The 21300-nt window shown below is 48.7% G+C and overlaps 2 protein-coding genes across 8 annotated transcripts in view; one reads left to right on the top strand and one right to left on the bottom strand.

The window, feature by feature from the left end:
• Positions 1-585: 585 nt before the first annotated feature.
• On the bottom strand, positions 586-19199 carry LOC141996468 (uromodulin-like). Of its 2 annotated transcripts, none has more exons than XM_074968500.1 (9): positions 18948-19199; positions 13907-13973; positions 11388-11555; positions 9817-10022; positions 7757-7914; positions 6508-6753; positions 3121-3280; positions 2137-2281; positions 586-721 (listed from the first exon to the last, which is right to left on the bottom strand). In XM_074968500.1, exons 1-9 carry the CDS (start codon positions 18951-18953, stop codon positions 630-632), a joined length of 1248 nt encoding a protein of 415 aa, XP_074824601.1. In that variant the 5' UTR covers positions 18954-19199; the 3' UTR covers positions 586-629. The 2 variants fall into 2 exon arrangements, with proteins under 2 accessions (XP_074824601.1, XP_074824602.1); XM_074968501.1 differs by lacking the exon at positions 18948-19199 and adding an exon at positions 15587-15651.
• Positions 17709-21300, top strand: part of DRC7 (dynein regulatory complex subunit 7) — a 24638-nt gene continuing 21046 nt past the window's right edge. For 2 of the 6 annotated variants that reach the window (XM_074968499.1, XM_074968493.1), the window contains exons 1-3: positions 17709-17769; positions 20022-20168; positions 20767-20941. In XM_074968499.1, the coding sequence (XP_074824600.1) occupies positions 20041-20168; positions 20767-20941 (303 nt within the window). In that variant the 5' untranslated portion in view covers positions 17709-17769; positions 20022-20040. Of the gene's footprint in view, positions 17770-17821; positions 17907-20021; positions 20169-20766; positions 20942-21300 lie in introns of those variants that run through there. The other 4 variants (XM_074968497.1, XM_074968494.1, XM_074968496.1 and 1 more) reach the window with 4 other exon arrangements.

Here is a 21300-nt window from a genome sequence, read left to right as displayed (position 1 = left end):
TGGTTAACCAGCATAGCGCATCACCATCCCCTTTAAAACCGGTTTCAGAGTAGCAGCCGTGTAAGTCTGTATTTGCAAAAAGAACAGGAGGACTTGTGGCACCTTAGAGACTAACCAATTTATTTGAGCATAAGCTTTCGTGAGCTACAGCTCACTTCATCGGATGCATTCCCTTTAAAACCAACACTCTTGGGGACAGCAGGGGGAAGGATTGTCAGAGGCACAAAGTAGTGTTAAGCACCCAGCCCAGTGGTTGGAATGGGCTCGAGCACCTCACTGCCCTTTGCAAGTCTCCCCTAATATCCTGTTTGCTGGCTGACGGCTCCAGCCCATCACCACCTTTGTTTCCATAGAGTGGTTAAGCTTTGTAAATCCAGCACAGCACTTGCTCATAGGGGCTTAGATGTTGTGGGATATACTGGGAAATTCTGCTCCGTGTCAGCAGCTATAGGCACAAGAGAACATAAGCAGCCAAGAGACTCAAGTGGTTGAACCATTTGAGCATTATACCAGCTTCCCTCCTCTAAACAAGCAGCCTGTTCTTCCAGAGAAGTTTGTTTAAAGAAGTAGACAGACGCCCTCTTTGCAAGTGGCAGGTTTATTTAGAAATTATGCTCTCTTGATATCACTCATTTCTTCATGGCTTTAGCGATAGCAACCAGAACAAAGAGGCTGGCTATGATCAGCGTTACCAGGGCACCAGGAATCCACAGGTGTGGCCCTAAAAAAGAAAGCAGTTACAAGGAAGAACCAGAATTGTATTCCTCAGTAGAGAGCCTGCCACTGCAGTAGGCCTGGGAAGGTGGGGTCACTTCGTGATATGCAAGAGCCATGATGGCTACTGATCTCCACACCAGTGAGTAGGACACACTGCACTACAGCAAAGACACACTTGGCCCATAAGGCCTGTGTACTTCTAGGCTGTCTCTGAATTAGGGCTTATTTTTAGCCATTTGAGTTTTATGTAGATGGCCCCCAAAATTGGGAGTTTTTCAAGGCACTTTGTACACGCACACAAGATCAGAAACCTTTGGTCCGGAACCCACCAGGGTAAGCCCCCTGGCAGGCCAGGCCAGTTTGTTTACCTGCTGTGTCCACAGGTTTGGCCGATCGTGGCTCACACTGGCCGTGGTTTAACGTCCCAGGCCAATGGGGGCTGCGGGAAGTGGCATGGGCTGAGGGATGTGCTGGCCTCTGCTTCCTGCAGCCCCCATTGGCCTGGAGCAGTGAACCGCGGCCAGTGCGATCAGCCAAACCTGCGGACACGGCAGGTAAACAAACCGTCCCAGCGCTGCCAGGGGGCTTACTCTGGCGGGCTGCGGGCCAAAGGTTGCCGATCCCAGATATACACAATACTTATTACACTCATACCATAGTGAGTCATCTCCTTGTAATGTTCGCCAGTGCACACTAATGTAGGACAGCTTCAAATGTTACAGCACACTTGGGAACCTTGGTGTGCATCGGCAGGATCTACACAGACCAATTCATGCACAACACAGTGTGCTTTAGAAGTCACATTCCTGTAGTCCGCATTACTGCTCCGTGTAGACAAGCTCTCTAGGTACAAATCACCATTTCCAGCATTTTATTGAATAAACACCGATTTTGTTTTTTGGATCTGGATGTTTTATTGGCATTTGTCAGTTAACACCAAAAATCTGAAGCCCTGATCTTAACCAGTCCCTCACTCATAACATTTAGGGCCAGATTCTCCAGAGAGCCCAGCACCCACCAATTTGCAAAAGCACTCAGCATGTGGAGCACCAAGCTCTCAAAAAGCCTGGCCCTTAATCACTGGATTCTACAGGCTTCCTGCCATCAGCTCCTCTCCAAGCCATTCCCTGGTCTTCCAAATGACTCTGTGCCATGGCAGATGTCTGGTCTAGGAAGAGGCAGATTCGGTGGGGCAGACTAGGCTCTATACACATTCTACATCTTGAGACTTCTAGTCACTGCAGAACACAACATAGGAGCGTTGAGATGCGACAGGCTGAAAGACCCCAAACTGCCATATTGCAGGGGAGAGATCTTAACAGCCTCCTTTAACGGGGCTATATGTAACAGGGGGCAATTGTGATTGGACTGTTCCTACTCAACTGGCTTTGTACAGGTAACCAGGAGGGACATACATACCCCAAAGGTCCTGCAGTTTTGTCCCCGACTCAGCACTCCGTGCTCCAGAAAGGGGAGAGGCGAGGAGATGGATGGGTCCATAAGAGACAATCTTCTTGTAGTCCTCCTCAAGTGCCCTCTTGCTTTTCGTCTTCCTGGGACATTGCTGTGAGCGGAACAGAGAGAAGAAAGCTAGGACATGGGGGCAGGATGGGACTCTTGCTTTTTTCCCTCCCGTGCCATATAGGAAGAGCCCGTCCTCTGGAGATCAAGCCCAACTTACTGGCAGTGAAAAGCCTCCACTTGCATGGTCCCAGGAACCTTCTACTAGCTACAGGAGATGTTTTCAGTTCATTTATCCAGCAGCCAGGCAGACCAATGAACTGGATGGAACCAGCTATCATTAAAGGGGAGGTTAAAGTAAAAGCCCTCCATAACGTAATCTTGGAGCTCTGAGGGAAAGGAGAAGAGGCTCTCCATCACTGGGCAGCTGCCTCTTAAGAGGCAGCACTGTCATGCTCTGTTCTTTCTGGAAGCAAGGAGAGTCAGAGAGCTGCTGAAAGAACTGGGGCAAATCTGAGGCCCAGCACAGATTGTCAGCTCTTTTGGGGCAGGGCCAGTCTCTTTGGTATATGTTTGTACCCTGCCTAGCACGGTGGGGTCCTGGCTTGTGACTAGAGCTGCTAGCATTGTAGTAATGCAGATAGACAGACAGAGATAAGGGCCCTTAATGGGGCCCCATATGGTCATGCTGCAGGAGTGCTCTCCTGTGCAGGTCCCACTATCTGATTTACAGGCCCCACAAGGGAGGCAAGTCTTAAAGAAAACGGGTCCAATGGATCCTTATTGTTAAGTGACAATTCCACAGGGAGAGGCCTGTAGCCAACGGTTAGCTGAATCCAGGGTAGGGTCAGAGCAGAGCCCTCTGCCGCAGCTAAGGCAGCTCAGAGGAGAAGGGTTTCCAACAAGTCCCGCTCGCAGTGAGAGGGGCAGAGGGGACCTCACCTTTGCACAGGGCTCAGGGCCATCGGGGAGGCACAGGCGGACTCGGCAGTGCAGGAACACCTCCGAGTAGTTGACAAATTGGAACATCTGGAAGCTGAACTTTGCCATGGTGCTATTTCCGATATCATTGATGTACATCACGGTCTCATCACGGGGACACCTGTGGGGAGGGGGGATCCAAGAGCCAAGTCAGCCTGGGGAGTTTTACACCACGAGGTGCCAGCAGTCCCAGTGTAGCGCATGGTCTTTCAGTGGAGAAGGCTTTGCCCTTGAGATGTCTGGCTTTATGCAGTTGGGGTCAAATGTAGCTGCCAGATGCAGTCTCAGGTAGAGGTAGAGGTAGGGGATTTTTAGGGAGGAAGGATGCCAGCATGAACGGAAAATGGCTTTGGACAAAAATGCAGATTGGTTTTCAATTCAAAAATGTTAGCCCCCGTTTCTCCCCTCCCCCCCCCCATTTTCTTCCCCTTCCCCATCCCCTGGAAGGATCAAGGGGAACGAGAAACAGTCATGCTTCCACTTCTCCCCCCGGAAGAATTTCTTTTTAAATTTGAAACCACGAAGAGTTTCTGGTTTTCACAATGCTGAGTTCTGACCAGTTGTGACCTCTGGATTAATTCCTTATCTGAACTCTGCAGGGAAGCCACTTCCCCTTTCCAGATGCATGATGAGCAGGAAGCAACGAAGGTGATGTTTCTTTCAGAGCAGTACTTGCCTGCATCTGTGTGCATCTCTCTGGGGAAGGGTGCTCCTTGTTCTACCTGGGAGTTTCATTGCCAAGTCACTCCCTGCCCATAGATGGGGGAGGAAAGAAACAGTCTAAGCCCAGTCCTACCTTACAGCAGCAAGGAAAGATTCTCTTCCTCCCAACCGCAAAGGAGGTGATAATGCCTATATAGATCAGTAGATCTCAAAGCACTTTACAAAGCAGGTCAGGGAAAAGAATATTACTTTACAGTGGGGAAACTGAGGCAGAGAGGGGTAGTGACTTGCCAAGGTCACTGGCAGAGCTGGGAATCGAATCCAGGTCTCTTAAGTCCCAGTCCAGTGCTCTGGCCACGCTGCCTCTGATGAAAGGCTGGTGCATCAGGATGCTTGTGCCTTGTGGTTATGCATCATCATGGCATTGTGGGGCTCTCCACTGTTCTATTAGTGGGTTTGCATGCCCACAGCTCAAACTGCTTTAATTGGGTCACAGTTCCCTGTATCCAACTTCAGTCCATGTCCCTTGCAGGCCTGTGCCCCAGAGTTTTAACTAGTCTTGCTAGACCATGTGCTGGCTCACAAGCTCCATGGGACAGTAACATGCACCCCCGTCATTGACTCCCTCAGAGAAACGTAGGGCTGGAAGGGACCTTAAAAAAAGATTACCCAGGCCAGCCCCTGGCACTGAGACAGGACCAAGTAAACAGAGACCACCCCCGACAGGTGTTTGTCCAGCCTGTTCTAAAAACCTCCAGTGATGGAGATTCCACCACCTCCCTAGGTAACCCATTCCCCTGCTTCACTGTCCTTAGCCATGCAAGAGAACTCAGCAATGGGCTTATTTATATTCCTGATGCTATGTGGAGAGGAAGCTCCATTCCAGAATCCGGTCAGGTCATGACTGTGACCAGAAGCGCATCCTTTTCAGGAGTCTTGATTTCCCCCATCCTCCTTTGGGACACTAAGTTACATCTCAGAGTAACACAGGCTAGAAGGTCTTCCGGGTTCAGGCTGCCTTTTGACATGCTGTTCTACGAACAACTGTGCAGAGAGTTACCAAGAAAGCAACCAGCTTTGCAGTGGTGTTTGTACAGCACCTGCCACAACAGACTCTGGGTCCATGACGGGTCAAAGGGCTCAATTACTACCATGATACAAACAAGTGGAGTGCCCCAGGGGTCGTTCCTGGGGCTGGTTTTGTTCAATATCTTCATAAATGATCTGGATTGCACCCTCAGAAAATTTGCGGATGATACTAAACTAGGAGGAGTGGTAGATACGCTGGAGGGCAGGGATAGGATACAGAGGGACCTAGACAAATTGGAGGATTGGGCCAGAAGAAATCTGATGAGGTTCAATAAGGATAAGTGCAGGGTCCTGCACTTAGGACGGAAGAACCCAATGCACCGCTACAGACTAGGGACCGAATGGCTAGGCAGCAGTTCTGCGGAAAAGGACCTAGGGGTGACAGTGGACGAGAAGCTGGATATGAGTCAGCAGTGTGCCCTTGTTGCCAAGAAGGCCAATGGCATTTTGGAATGTATAAGTAGGGGCATAGTGAGCAGATCGAGGGACGTGATCGTTCCCCTCTATTCGACATTGGTGAGGCCTCATCTGGAGTACTGTGTCCAGTTTTGGGCCCCACACTACAAGAAGGATGTGGATAAATTGGAGAGAGTCCAGCGAAGGGCAACAAAAATGATTAGGGGTCTGGAACACATTACTTATGAGGAGAGGCTGAGGGAACTGGGATTGTTTAGTCTGCAGAAGAGAAGAATGAGGGGGGATTTGATAGCTACTTTCAACTACCTGAGAGGTGGTTCCAGAGAGGATGGTTCTAGACTATTCTCAGTGGTAGAAGAGGACAGGACAAGGAGTAATGGTCTCAAGTTGCAGTGGGGGAGGTTTAGGTTGGATATTGGTGAAAAAGTTTTTCACCAAGAGGGTGGTGAAACACTGGAATGTGTTACCTAGGGAGGTGGTAGAATCTCCTTCCTTAGAAGTTTTTAAGGTCAGGCTTGACAAAGCCCTGGCTGGGATGATTTAATTGGGGATTGGTCCTGCTTTGAGCAGGGGGTTGGACTAGATGACCTCCTGAGGTCCCTTCCAACCCTGATATTCTATGATTCTATGAAGGAAGTCACTTAGGATTGCACAACGCAGCTTTAAAACAAGACAGGTTGCGTTTAATGCATGAATGCCAGAGTGCACTAGAGTAGTGGCCAGCTGTCCCAGGTTCTGGGATGGGGGAAAGATCGAGGGAGCGAGCACTTTCTCCCACAGATATGAAAGATGGGACATGCTCAGGAGATAAGCCGGCTTCTCTTGCAGGGCCTTCTCCCCAGAATCATTCTGGGATCTGAGCATCTCAAGAGGAGGAGTGACCGTAATCTAAAGATGAAGTGTGGGAGGAAGAGGTGAGTTTTGCACTTCGCTCCGCATGCCACATGGTTAGTGGTCATTTTCATTTTCTCTGCTAGGCAATTACAAAGTCTTGACATGGCTCCTGTGGTCGTAGCCAGCCAGTGAAGACTTGACATCTTGTCGCTCTGGTGGAGCGGTCACGGCAACCTGGACCAGGACTCCTCCCCTCCCGGAATTACCTAGCATCAGGGCTAGTAAAGCACATGGCTTTTCCCCATGGTGAGGAGCCTGGGGAGAGCTCAAAACCGCTGCTCTTACCCCTTCACGATGAGCTGGTGCTGCACGTCATGGCTGGGGTCTGCCGACGGGGTGGCCCAACAGTCCTCGAGGCTCAGCAGGAAGTACCGCACCTGGCTCTGCCCTTCCAGCTGCAGCAGGATGTAGAGGAACTCCGACAGGGGGAGGGCTGGGGGCTGCTGCCGGTAGGGCTGCAGGTAAGCGGAGGTCTCATACAAGGCCATGGTCACATTGAACTCCCCCTCTTTGACCACGAACTTCACCAGCCTAGGAGGAGATCAGGGAGACCAGGCCCAGAGTTAGAAAAAGGCAGGATGGAGGCAGCCACCAAGCATCCAGTTGCTGGCGCGTGCAGACAGATCCCCATGTGCCACCAGCTCCTGCTCACAGGGAAGCCTGTGTTGCTCTCCTTACAGCCAGGGCCCCATTGCCAACCCTTAGCAACACTCATGCACAGTTTGCTACCTGCCCAGATACACCTGGTGTGAGAACAGAAAGAGCAGCCCTTCTGCACAAGGGACCCCTGGAGAGAGCAGCTCCCATCCAGCCTGCCCCACTGGGGTATCGAACAGCGGCATCTGAGAAGAATGCACCCAAGACGTCTCCATCTGCAGTCTCCCAAGAGGGTCTCTCCCTGACACACACCAAGTGGCAGGGAGTCTGATGGGGGTCACCGTCCTGCCCCCCACCCTCCCCCCAGCTCACTTGGTGAACTGCAAGCTAGTTTATTGGCAGTGGAGGGGCAGATAGAAAGGCAGGAATCGGATGTCACATCTCGACGAACATCTCAGTTGCCTGCAACATGTGCTACTGAAAGCACAGGCCGCTTCAGGCAAGCTGCCCAGTGCAGCAGGGGGCAGGAAGGCGGCTTCCAGCCAGTCGAAGTCAGGCATTTAGGGCCACTTCTGTACGAAGTGAGGGCACAGGATCTTGATGTGACACACACAGCTCTCAAAGCTCACCAGCACCTCCTGGTGTAGCCTGGCAGATCTTCATCTTATCGACATGAGCTATTTTTACAGCTGTTTACACCCTTTAATGGCTTGTAAATATGAGACCTATAAATATAATGGCTTGTAAATATGAGCCACACACCCACTGCTCCTATCGGCTTCAGCTGGAATTGTGGGGCGTTCAGCACCACCGGGGATCAGGCCTTAATCATCCAACTTCACCAGTGAAATTCGGCCACCTGAGGGCGGCAGCCAACAAGCATTTAGTATAGGAGGGAAATGCCTGTCCAGAGGAGAGGGGAAGACAAGCAACTCACGTGTCGATGGCAGTAAGGGAGAAGGGCAGCTGGACCACCCGCTCGTAGGAGTAGATGCAGGAGAAGTGCACTCGCACAAGGCTGCTTCTGGAGATCACGCCCGTAGCCTCCATGTCTGACTCCATCACGTTGGCGTAAGACACGTGTGACCTGTTTTGCTGACATGGGCCAGAAAGAGTATTTAAGACATGTCTTCATGCCAGGAACATGTCTCTCTCTCTGCACTCAGTCTGGCTCACCCCATCCTGCCTGCAGCAAGGTGGTCAGGAACCCAGTTAGAGCTAGCAGTAGGTCAGGTACTGTAGGTAGCCCAACAGCTAGAAGGCACTGCCTGTTCCTTGAGACTTCCACCCAAAGCCCACAGCCATCAGCTTGTGTGCACAAACAGGCCTCTTGTTCCAGGGTCCAGCTGGAAGCACCCATTGATTTCAGCTGGAGTTTTTGGGTGCTCATCCGAAGAGGCAGATCTCAAGTTCAGCCTTTAATTTTTGTGTGCCTCTCGAGATCTGGCCCAGAACAAGTCATCTGTTCCCCAATAAGGGAGATCTCTGTATTAAGACAGCACTGTATGTAGTAGATTGGTAGTGGCATGTCTGTACTGCACTAGATATGGCTAAGCACGTAGCACCAAAACAGATCTATATATTGCACACAGACCTTCAGCTAATCCACACCCCATGTGTGGCAGGGTACAGAACCCAGGACCTTGGACTCCAGAAAGAGCCTCCTATATCTTGAGATAGAGGAAGATCTCCATTAGCTGGCAAAAGGAAGGCTCTTCTTCTGCAGTCCTGCCACCAGAATGGGACACAGTCCTGCTATGGGACAGAAAGTTGGCAGCAATCACAATAATTGGGGCCTAGCAGGCCTACTTTAATCATTAACCTAACTGATGACTAGTGGGGAAAGGTTGATGAATAGTCAATGGATTTGTTATATGAAACTGTTTAAGAGAAGATGTGAGAGGGAGACAAAGTTGGATTTAGTTTAAACAGAAAGCATCTGCTGATACCATTCAAGGACCATTCAGATTAATGACTAGTAAAGAGGAGTAGAGGATTGGAAATTAACCAAAATTGGTGTGTTGGAAATTAGACTTAACTGGTGGACAAAATTATGAGGGTGCGGGGAGGGGGGTGGTTTTGGTCTGGTCTAAAGCAGGAAAGGGACTATCATGTCCAATTCAGAATTGAATAGAATTAACTCTTTCTTCCCCACCAAGGACTGTTCGGCTCAATAAGAGGCTTTAAGCCATGTTCAGTCTCCAAAAAGGGACTTTGTGCAAGACAATTTCCATTAATGCTCTTTAACTGGTTTTGATTCTTTTCCTCTTGTATATTTCAATCAATAAAAAGTTCTAATCTTTGGCATTTGCAGAGCTGTTGTAGCCATGTTGGTCTCAGGATATTAGAGACACAAGGTGGGTGTGGTAATACCTTCTATTGGAAGAAGTTCTCTTGGTGAGAGAAGCTTTTGACCTATGCAGGTCTGAAGAAAATCTCTGTATAAACTTGAAAGCTTGTCACTCTCACCAGCAGATTTTGGTCCAATAAAAGTCTCTTTAATAACCTGTGACATGAATTTTATAGCATGTTTGCCATGATGCTAAGCATGCTAAGCGGAGGACTCTGCATACCAATTCCCAGACCTCAGTTGATGCTATTGACTGTTAGATTGTGACTGGGTTATGTTAACTGCGTTAGCCCATTTATTCCATCTTAATACATACGATAGCTGCTGGAAAGACAGTTATTCTCAGCTGGGAAATAGAAACGCAGGACTCCCATACTCTGCTGAAGTAGCCAAGCACTGCCCCCTCAAACCGCAATCAACAACTCAGTGGAGGCCAGAAAGAATCATTGACTATGTTAGATGGTGTACATTAGCCACCTTACCAGTTCTCCTGAGAAGACTTCCATTTAGAGCTAGGACTTGGGTACTAATGCTACAAGGCAGAGATAAAACAGGAAGAGCAGAAATAACTAGAACCCCTTCACCACTGTGTCTTGTCTCAGAATGGCTTCCCCTCCCAAGATCTAATCAGATACACCCCACCTTACCTGAATCACTGACCCACACAGGGTATGGTTCTCGCCAGTGAGACTGGCTGCAAAGAAGATTGCTCCATCTTCCTCCTTTTCGGAGACCTTGCAAGCACCATTCTTCAAGTGGACCCGTGCCAAGGGGATTTTCAACACTTCGAACGCTTCCTTTCTCACCATCATCTTCATGTGATCTTCCTCACACTGCAGTTTCAGCACCACATCTGGGGAAAAAGCGATCTGCAATAGCCATAAGGAAGAGGCCTGAAGGAGCCCTATGTGAGCTATGGTGTGACCCAGCACTGGTATACTGAGAGTGTCCTTCACTTCACTGCTGATTTTCAGAGCCCTGCAAAGGATGCTGGGTGGAGGAGATTGAGAACCCACATGAATCCAGTGGGAGCTTGTCTCTCTCTAGTGGTTAGACACCAAGATGTTTCCAAGTCTACTGCTCAGCCTCCAAGCTGAGGGATGTGGCCTTTTAACTCAGGACAGCAGAGGGCTCCCACTTTTAGATCCAGAGGTGCTACATTTAATCCTCGTGACTGATGTCTGTGCAGTCATTACCCTACAGCACTATCACCCTGGGAAGCCAGATGAGGCTGAAGTGCTTCTGCTTCAGACCTTAGTCTAAAGCAACATTTTTTGGTCACTTTCCTCAAGGGACACTTGACTTTGCTATGCCAGAGTCCATTAGTGACCAAGGAAAGCTATGGGATGCTACTAGACAGTGGTTCTTGTGCTTCCTCCTATCGCAAGGCCCCTGGAATTACAGAGATAGTCTCAGAGGCATTGCAGTCTCCCCATCCCACAGCAGAAGTGTCCATTGCATGAAACATGAGGACGGGTTTGAGATGAAAGGAAAATTAACTCTAATGCAGTGCTACAGGCTGGAGCTGCTTAGTTACAAGAAGGGAGGAGAGGAGGGACAGTAGTTTCCTTTCCTTAAGTGCAGGGCTTCACATTTCTTAAGGCCAGATCTCCTCTGTGACTGTCACCATTCATGAGTCTGATCACAACTGAAGTGACTCCAGAGAGTAATTCCCAACAGAGAGTAGCCGAGCAAAGGGCGAGCAAATCCTTTCAGTTTGCCCAGTTTTGTTCACCGAAAAAGCCTTGGACTGGGCCATAGCCAGCAGGAGCTATCCTAGCTTGACTGATAGGGGTTTTATCTCTACAACCAGAGCAGCTCCATGCACCCCTTGCAAGTGCTGGGCCATCTCTGATCCACAGAGCAGGGTAGCGTGGGAAGGGTTAGAGACCCCACCCTCCCTCCCCATGTCCAGACACCCACTGCTCCCCTGAAAAGGAAGGTGTCCACCCACCCCACTCATTGTGCAAGCGTACACACAAGTCACATCACAGGCCCGCACCTTTTCGCATGAGAAATCAGCGGACTCCCACGCCGTTCCCATGAAATGGTTCCTAGTTCAGCAAATCTTTTCCTCATATCAGCTTAGAAAGGCGCTCACCAGAGTGCAAAAGGGAAAGTCCCCCCCTCATACTTGTCCGAGTGGCTTGAGTAGTGCTCACTACTGCTAGAATTGACCCGCGCACCCCACCCATGCCCAGCATTGCCCCAGTCCTACCTTGACAGAATGTCCCAGTGAAACCAGCCTTGCAGGTGCAGTTTGGCTTCTCCTCAACTACCTGGCAGACTCCCTGGTGCTTACACGGGTTCGGAAAGCAGGATCTCGGGCTTCTCTTGGGACGGAGGGCAGCCTCTTCCATTCGGCGACGGGGCTTCTTCAGATCAGCTACAGCAGAGGGATGTGTGAATGTTTAAGTGCATCGTGAATAACTGGCTATAGTGGAGCAAGCTAAAGGCAAGCTGCCTAATGTACTCAGTGCTTTTTTTGCCTCTGTCTTCACGAACAAGGTCAGCTCCCAGACTACTCCACTGGGCAGCACAGCATGGGGAGGAGGTGACCAGCCCTCTGTGGAGAAAGAAGTGGTTCGGGACTATTTAGAAAAGCTGGACGAGCGCAAGTCTGTGGGGCTGGATGCGCTGCATCCGAGAGTGCTAAAGGAGTTGCGGATGTGATTGCAGAGCCATTGGCCATTATCTTTGAAAACTCATGGCCATCGGGGGAAGTCCTGGACAACTGGAAAAAGGCTAATGTAGTGCCCATCTTTAAAAAAGGGAAGGAGGAGGATCCTGGGAACTACAGGCCAGTCAGCCTCACCTCAGTCCCTGGAAAAATCATGGAGCAGGTCCTCAAGGAATCAATTCTGAAGCACTTAGAGGAGAGGAAAGTGATCAGGAACAGTCAGCATGGATTCACCAAGGGCAAGTCATGCCTGACTAATCTAATTGCCTTCTATGATGAGATAACTGGCTCTGTGGATGAGGGGAAAGCAGTGGACGTGTTGTTCCTTGACTTTAACAAAGCTTTTGACATGGTCTCCCACAGTATTCTTGCCAGCAAGTTAAAGAAGTATGGGCTGAATGAATGGACTATAAGGTGGATAGAAAGTTGGCTAGATTGTCGGGCTAAAAGGGTAGTGATCAATGGCTCCATGTCTAGTTGGCAGCCGGTATCAAGTGGAGTGCCCCAAGGGTCGGTCCTCGGGCCGGTTTTGTTCAATATCTTCATAAATGATCTGGAGGATGGTGTGGATTGTACCCGCAGCAAGTTTGCAGATGACACTAAACTGGGAGGAGAGGTAGATACGCTGGAGGGTAGGGATAGGATACAGAGGGACCTAGACAAATTGGAGGATTGGGCCAAAAGAAATCTGATGAGGTTCAACAAGGACAAGTGCAGAGTCCTGCACTTAGGACGGAAGAATCCCATGCACCGCTACAGACTAGGGACCGAATGGCTCGGCAGCTGTTCTGCAGAAAAGCACCTAGGGGTTACAGTGGACGAGAAGCTGGATATGAGTCAGTGTGCCCTTGTTGCCAAGAAGGCCAATGGCATTTTGGGATGTATAAGTAGGGGCATAGCGAGCAGATCGAGGGACGTGATCGTTCCCCTCTATTCAACACTGGTGAGGCCTCATCTGGAGTATTGTGTCCAGTTTTGGGCCCCACACTACAAGAAGGATGTGAAAAAATTGGAAAACGTCCAGTGGAGGGCAACAAAAATGATTAGGGGACTGGAACACATGACTTATGAGGAGAGGCTGAGGGAACTGGGATTGTTTAGTCTGCGGAAGAGAAGAATGAGGGGGGATTTGATAGCTGCTTTCAACTACCTGAAAGGGGGTTCCAAAGAGGATGGATCTAGACTGTTCTCAGTGGTAGCAGATGACAGAACAAGGAGTAATGGTCTCAAGTTGCAGTAGGGGAGGTTTAGGTTGGATATTAGGAAAAACTTGCACTAGGAGGGTGGTGAAACACTGGAATGTGTTACCTAGGGAGGTGGTGGAATCTCCTTCCTTAGAAGTTTTTAAGGTCAGGCTTGACAAAGCCCTGTCTGGGATGATTTAGTTGGGGACTGGTCCTGCTTTGAGCAGGGGGTTGGACTAGATGACCTCCTGATGTCCCTTCGAACCCTGATATTCTATGATTCTAAAGTTAGCCTGTCACTAAATCTGAGTCCATGCTCTGCTCAGCCATGAGGGAAACCCTTGTTTAACCACAGGACAAGTTGCTCTTATTTAAAGTCACTGCTTAGTTCCCAAGAGAAGCTTTACATTAATGGCTGAACTGCTTTGGGACACTACATCTGAAAGACGATGCCTTTTCAGTGCCTACCAAGAGGGAATGTTCAAGGGTCTGCACTTCCCCTTGTTAGAATTGAGGTCATTAGCATCCAAATCTCAGTGTGGGGAGTGGCTGCTCTCAACTGTTACAAGAGATGCAGAACCTTCATCTCTGGCTTGGCAGGTAAAAAGCTTCCTGCTGACAAGAAGGCGGAAAGATCCCACTTCTGGCCCCAAAGCTTTAGCATCCTTAGCTGGGTTTTGTTTTTGTTTTTTGGTGTTCTTCCACCCACCCCCCTCAGCCACCCAAATTCCTTCTGCTCTTGGGAGAAGTGACCAGTGCTAATCCTACTCTGGATAAGTAGCTTGAGCACATCCTCAGATACAGATCAGGATTTCACCCTTCTTGTCTTCACTATTAATCCTCATCCCACAGGCCAGTAAAAGAGAGACTCACTATTGTAGCTCTCACCGCCAGGCAGCCAGAGAGCCGAGAGCAGCAGCAGGCACATCACAGTCACTTCCTGAAAAGCAAACGGACTCCAGCTTATTTTGATTTCTAACATGCTCATCAGTAGCCTCTGGAAACATATACAGCCATTTAAAAGTCTTCTGATAGCAGCAGAATGTGCTGAGATGTTTAACCTATCTAGAAGGCAGAGACAATATGGACTTTAAAGTTCACCCACTCAGAATACTCCTCTTTTTGCAGCAAGCATTGCTTTCCTGGGTTTTTGAAGGAGTCTGTTACCCTGACCATCAGTGCTACTAACTCTAATTTGGTATCTCCTGGTCTCCTCTGTACCCAGATGTGTCTTCTATTGTTATTTTGCCAATCACCAAAGACCTGAAGGGTCTGAGTAGCAAAACCTTATTCATCTGCCATCCTACAACAGGCAGGACAGGATTTTGTCCTGCATTAAAGCATCTTAGCCAATAGGGCTACTTCACTGGGCTTGAGGTATCAGAGTCCCCAACTTAGAGGATATGCAGACAAAAATAAACCCAGACAAGTGACTATGGGCCAGTAGTAACAGCTAAGCACTTGCAGTGAAATCACACAGTAGAGGCACCTGTGCAAACAGAAGAGGAAGGAAAGAGTTGTTCCTCCTCAGGGAGTTCACTTTCCACTTCAGAGGAGTTATAAATAAAGTGGTCAATTACAAGAGGAACAGCATCTTCCCACGGATCCTTTACACAGCTAGAGTAAGAGTGTGGCTTTGAAGGGAATGTACATTTACATCACAAACAAACAGATAAAGGACAAGGAGTCAAGGCCGCCTTCCGCTCCCCAGATCTTACACTCCCAGCTATCTATTGTAACAGTTTGACACAGAAGGAGCCATCTCATTGGCAAGCTTGCTAGGAGGCAGTGTGGGCTAGTGGATAGGGCTCCAGTCGGATTCCATTGCCCTGCCCTTTGGGCAGTCATTAACACCAGGGACAATGCAGGTATACGTAGTCCCCATCCTGACTCAGGAACATTTTACACCTGTTTTGCCCTCGTGTTGTTAATGACGGCACAAGGCTAAAAATCTGGAGAAGTAGGTTCTACGGTTATCTCTGCCACTGACTTAGGAGGAGACTTTGGACAAGTCACTTGACTTCTGTGCCTCGCTTTCCCCATCTGGGAAATGGGGAATGATTACTAGAGCGCTAGGAGATCTATGGATGGCATACAGTCTAGAAACGCTGTTGTTAGTACATGACTCCTACAGCACTGAGGCAGGCCAACCTCTGGAGAGGCTAAAAGAGCTAGCAGTAAACAGCTGCACTTCTTGGAGCTGGTTCCCACACTGCCTTGCACCTTGTGTAGCCATTTATACCTCAGCAAAGTAGGTATCAAATGCTACAGTGCTGGTGTGATAGCATTTTGCACTCACTTTGCCTTAAAGTTAATGGACTTGACAAGGAGCAGGAGACTGAGGAATCAGGACCTTTTATCTGAAGGGAGAACATGGCTACACAATAAGACATTTCAGAAGCCCTAGCAATTGCTTTCAGGAGATAAGAGAAAGACAGCCCTGCACTCTTGTAAGTTACAACCAGGAAGAGAAATCCACAACTTCAGCAATCACAAACAGACCCCTGCAGTCCCTGTTTAAAGTTGAGATTTCATGCGCTTTTCTCTACTCACCATTGCCAGACCTGCATAACCTTGCTCGCTCACCCACCCACAGCTGTCCTCATTTCCCTTTGCCTTGCTGTGCTCTTTATATCATCTTTCAACAGCTGATTCTCCCCCACCCCTCACACTTCCCCAGTGATTGTATCAGTGCCAATTTAGCATCCTGTAATTACTGCAGTGGTGGAAAGGACTCACTAAACACCAACCTTCCTATTAGGCCGCTCATCATAAGCACTGACACAACTCATGGCTCTGGTGGCTCACTAATGAAGAGAAGATTTTTTGCATTCCTCCCTCCCCTCCCTCGCACACATCCTTTTTAGTCAGACTAGTTACTTTCTGATGTGGCTGCTCTTTACAGAACAATAAGACTATGAAGACCCCACACAGACACAGTTGGATTGCAAACCATATTGACTACCTGTGCCCATACATGCCTGCTACACACAGCTTCCGTTATCGTTCTAGGCCTCATGGGTGTGATGAAAAGCTTGAACACCTGACGTGAGCAAACCTTAAAGGTTCAGAAAACAGAAAGCAAAGAAAAAGAGCCCAACATGTATTACTATAAAAAACGCGATTTTTTTTTTTTTTTTTTTTTTAGCCAGTCTCATGGTTTTTGCACTCAGGGATCCTGTGTGTAACTGCCATCACCTTGGGCACTGTAAGGAACTGAACACTGAGCTCCAGTAGCTAAAAGCATGAAACTCTACAGCCGGAGTTAAAGGACCAAGACCCTTGTCCTGCAGGGCAAACACCCTCATCTTTAACTTTAAGCATGTGAGATATCACACTGACTTCAACAGGACTGCTCCTGTGAGTAAAGTTAAGAATCTGCATAAGCATTTGCTAGAGTTGGGGGCCTTACATTTTTCAAAAAAGAATCCAAGTTTTTGCCACGTTAATATTAACAGAAATGTTTTTCATACATTTTCATAGAGCCATAGATTCCAAGGCCAGAAGGGACCACTGTGACCATCTAGTCTGACCTCCTGTATAGCACAGGCCAGAGAACTTCCCCCAAATAATTCTTAGAAAAACATCCGGTCCTGATTTAAAAATAGTCAGTGATGGAGAATCCACCACAAACCTTGGTAAATTGCTCCAATGGTTAATTACTCTCACTGTTAAAAAATGACTCCTTATTTCTATCCTGAATTTGTCTAGCCATTGGATCATGTTAGACCTTTCTCTGCTAGACTGAAGAGCCTATTATTAAATATTTGTTCCCCATATAGGTACTTACAAACTGTGAACAACTCACCTCTTAACCTTCTCTTTGTTAAACTAGATTGAACTTCTTGGTCTATCACTGTAAGGCAAGTTTTCTGTTCCTTTAATCATTCTCATGGCTTGTCTCTGAACCCTCTCCAATAAATCTGATTTATTCATATTAAAATATCAGGGCAAACAGATGTTAGTTTGGCTTGAAACCCAAATCCAAATACTGCAGGATGTTGCCGGTGCAGGAAGGAATCCTGACAGTAAAACTGACTAGAGGCAAAGAGTGAAATTGACTGGACTAATTTCTCAATCCAAGTGAAATGCAAAAGGTGAACAAATGCATCCGTAATAGAAAAGAAAATGTTAGGGCCCTAATTTTCAAAGGCTGGGTTTAGCACAGCCTCAGTCAGTGCAAATTGGCGGGACCTTTGAAAATGTGCGCCTAGATTTTAAAAGAGCTTTCCATTTTCAAAACCTCCACAAGTTACACAGAAAGGAAACTGGTCGTGCTTAAAGAACAGGAGGACTTGTGGCACCTTAGAGACTAACACATTTATTAGAGCATAAGCTTTCATGAGCTACAGCTCACTTCATCGGATGGGGAGCATAAGCTTTCGTGAGCTACAGCTCACTTCATCGGATGCATGCAGTGGGAAATACAGTGGGGGGATTTTATATACACAGAGAACATGAAACAATGGGTGTTACCATACACACTGTAAGCAGAGTGATCGGGTAAGGTGAGCTATTACCAGCAGGAGAGTTAGTCTATGGTGCCACAAGTCCTCCTTTTCTTTTTGCGGATACAGACTAACACGGCTGCTACTCTGAAACTGGTTGTGCTTAAACTGCCAGTCCCAGCCTTATTCTCTGCCCAAGAAACTACAGCTCCCAGAAGCCTCAGGCTGCGGGAGGCGGTTGCCATGGCGAGGGAGCCCAACAGGGCTGGGAGAGCGCAGGAGAAGCTGGTGAGGCTCCTGGCTGCAGAGGGGTGGGTGGGTGGGGGCTGCGAGGCACTGGGGTTCTCTCAGCGGCCGTTGCTCTGCAGTTACACCCGGGGGCACTGAGGGATGGAGACCAGCTGTGCGCCTGTGTGAGTGAGGAGGTATATGTCTGAGTGCAGGCAAGGGCAGACCCAGGGCTGGGGAGGGGGGATGCACTATGGGGCAGCGCAGGGGACGCCCGGGGAAGGGGCATCCCAGTGACGGGAGCAGGGGCATGCCCGGGAGTAAGGAAACGCCTGAGGGCGTGGGCCAGGCAGGGCATGGAAAAGTAGGGCCTAGACCAAGGGGCAGGGAATCAGTCGAAGGCAGGGGAGGAGAGGACCCGGGAGCTTTGGGAAAGCAAAAGGAGGAGGATGCTGACACACTGGGACAAACTCCTGCCTGGCGTGAGGCTCCAGTGGAGCTGTTAGACTTGGGAGGGCTGAATTTTGGGTTGGGGGGTCTGTCCGTCGGAGGGAAGCAAAACCAGAAAAGCCCAGCGCTCCTGTTGCACTGCCCTTGGCAGAGCCGGGGTCTGCGTGGGGCCCAGTGAGGTGCCGGGGGCTGCTCCCACCCAGACCACATGTGTCTTGGGGGGAGCGCGTGTTGAGAACAGAAAACCAGGCCATTTTTCAGACTGTGCCGCCAGGGGAGGGAGGGGTGGACTGGAGGGGGGACGTGAAGAAGGGAGGGGCTGGAGGCTGGGCACTGCAGGAGCATTTGGGAAATGGAAAGGGGTCAGACTGGGGTTGCTCCTGATGAGTGGGAGGTTGGGCTCCTTCCGTCCCTCGGTGGCCGCTGCAGAAGACCTCACGCAGCCAGGCTTTAAAAGCAGAAGAAACAATGTTAAACATTTGCACTGGGCAGTGATTAAAGGAGATGGGAAGAGGAGCGGGAGCTGTGGGGAGCCCCCCTTAGCCACACCAGGGAGAGGAGGGGAGCCCTGTGCTCTCCACTAAGTTCTGTGTTTAACCCCTGGTGCAGCGCCTTGCACAATAAGGTCTTAATCCCCGACGGAGGCCCTTCGGTGCTGCATCAGTGCAACTAATCAATAAACATACGAAGAGGAAAGCTGGGGCAGGGTGGGGAACAGGGGGAAAAGGAGAGTTTCACACACACAGCGGGAGAGTTTGACAAATCTTAGTAAGTAACCAGAGACATACAGCCATGCGGTTGTCAGCAGGACGTGATGGGACGAGTTGGTTTGCTCGGGCTGGATACTCCCCTCTGGCTGGCTGGCTGAATGTAGTCCAAAGCCCAGGGCAGGGAGAGCTCCAGTGAATGGTCTAGCTAGTGTCCAACATGAAATCACTCCTTCCTCTTGTGGGCATTTCTGTCTTATTTCAGTAAATCTCCTCCTCCTGCTGTCTTCGTTCGACATGCCATTCCCGCTGCCAACCAAAACAACGCCAGATAGAGAGAGTGCTTGCGTTTCCATTTTCATGCCTTATCTCCCCAAGCCCCAAAACACACGTTGGGATCAGTGTGAGCTTAAAAAACAAAACAAAACAAAAAACAGGCCTTGGAGATACTTCTGCTGCTCTGCTATTAATTTAGATTTATTTACACCCCGCCCCACAGCACGCTCGGCGCCCTCAACACAGACGTTTCCAACTGAAGGACAGCACATCTGAAATGGCTGAGAGGAAATACTTTTCCACCAGTGCACAGCTAGTTTGTGGAACTCCATGCCACAAGACAGCACCAAGGCCAATTGTTTAGCAGGATTCAAAAAAAAAAGAGTGGACATTTATATGGATAGTGGGACCCTCCAGAGTTGTCGTAGTAAGGATTAAAATGACTAGGTGTTTTGGAAGGGATCTAAACCTTCATGCTTCATGGCACCAACCAAGTTCTAACTCAAGGAGGTCAGGAAGAAATTCCCCAAAGGGCAGGTGATTCCATAACTGCTTACTGCTGGCCATTGCTGGAGATGGGATACCAGACTAGATGGATCATGGGTCAGTTCTGCAGTTCCTGTGTTTCTAATCCATCAAAGAAGCAGCAGCCCTTCTGCTTCCCCACTCCCCCAGCCACATCTCACACTAATCGTAGTCAGCAGACCCAATATGGATTAAAATCATGCCCTAAACCACATTTTGCCCTAAGAAGGAATCCCACCCCCAGCCAACTCTGCTTTCCTCATTCCAATTGAATCTGTAGGCAGACAATAAAAATGTTTCTCTATTGCCATTTCTTACCCTTTTAAAATAACCCATGTGATGCTTCTCTCCCAGCAGCCCATGAGGGAGCAGGATGGAGGTCCTGAGAGAGAATGGGGAACACGAGGAAGAAGAAAAGAAAGTCCTTGTGATTAGTAATGAACTCCAAGACTTGGAAGAGAAGCTGTCAAGGATCAAAGTCCATATCCCAAATGTTGTACCGTAAGTAGGAATGTGTGTGTGAGAGAGAGAGAGAAAGGCAGACAGATAGACAAGAATACATGACAGACTGCATTTCTGAAACAGCTAAGATGAGATCTATTCTCACCAATGCACAGCTAGTTTGTGGAACTCCATGCCACAAGACAGCACCAAGGCCAATTGCTCAGCATGATTTTAAAAAAAAGTACATTTATATGGATAATGGGAATCTCCAGAGTTATCAGAGTAAGGACTATAAAAAACCAGGTGTTTTGGAAGGGAGCTAAACCCTCAGGCTTCATGGCACAAGCCACGCTCTAACTGGCTCTCTAAATTGCATTTTTCATGTGTTCCCCATTGGATCAGCTTTACGGAGATCATAGGAAGATACTTACAGGCCCACTGGGCTGTGCAGCTCACTTGCCATCACTGGGAACAGCTTAGTCATGTTTCATGCCCTCCTGTTTTGAATTGTGCGCTTTCAAAGTTATTTAATTTGCACCAATTCTGCTGGGAAATAATAGAAGAGAGACCCTAGTGTTTCTTCAGACAGGATTAACCCATCTGAATCTCACTATTTCATTATCTGTCTCTGTTTGTCTCCTCCCACCGCATGAAGTGAATTTGACTGGAATTCCATTGACACCTCCCAGTTACCAGCCTCCTACAAGACGAATTCTGCCAAGGAGCAGATGCTGCTTCAACTAGCTGACAATTTCCATCGACAGTATGCGCATCTCTGCCCAGATCGCCAGCCACTCTTTCTCCACCCATTAAATGAGTGTGGAGTGGAGGTAAAGGAACATCTGGAGACAGCTGGGGACAATCTGGGTTTGCTTTCCTTTGATAGCATATGATATGGACTATGTGCAATTCTGCACAGTCACATCTTTCTTTCTTTCTTTCTTTCTTTCTTTCTTTCTTTCTTTCTTTCTTTCTTTCTTTCTTTCTTTCTATGTTGATTATCTTTTTATTCGTTTGCATGTATTTTTTACTGTAAACATATTTTAGCAGTAGAATTGTCCAAGGGCCAGTCCCATGTGCTCCCCTGCAATAGACGCAACCAGTGCTGAAAACCCACCAATTGTACATTCAGTGCCCAAGTATGCACCGAGCACCCCAGTTATACACCCATCCTACCAGCTGTAGTTCC

This window comes from Natator depressus, chromosome 12, assembly GCF_965152275.1.
Source record: "Natator depressus isolate rNatDep1 chromosome 12, rNatDep2.hap1, whole genome shotgun sequence".
In the NCBI taxonomy this organism is placed as follows: domain Eukaryota; kingdom Metazoa; phylum Chordata; order Testudines; family Cheloniidae; genus Natator; species Natator depressus.
This window is presented reverse-complemented; position numbering and strand designations above follow the sequence as displayed.

Bases quoted from the DNA above. Each gene is read 5' to 3' on its own strand.
- LOC141996468 (XM_074968500.1), bottom strand. The intron at 11,556-13,906 runs GTGAGTCTCTCT...CCTCTGCTGTAG, and splicing joins TGGCGGTGAGAGCTACAATA to CTGATCTGAAGAAGCCCCGT. The intron at 7,915-9,816 runs GTAAGGTGGGGT...GGCCCATGTCAG, and splicing joins TGTGTGGGTCAGTGATTCAG to CAAAACAGGTCACACGTGTC.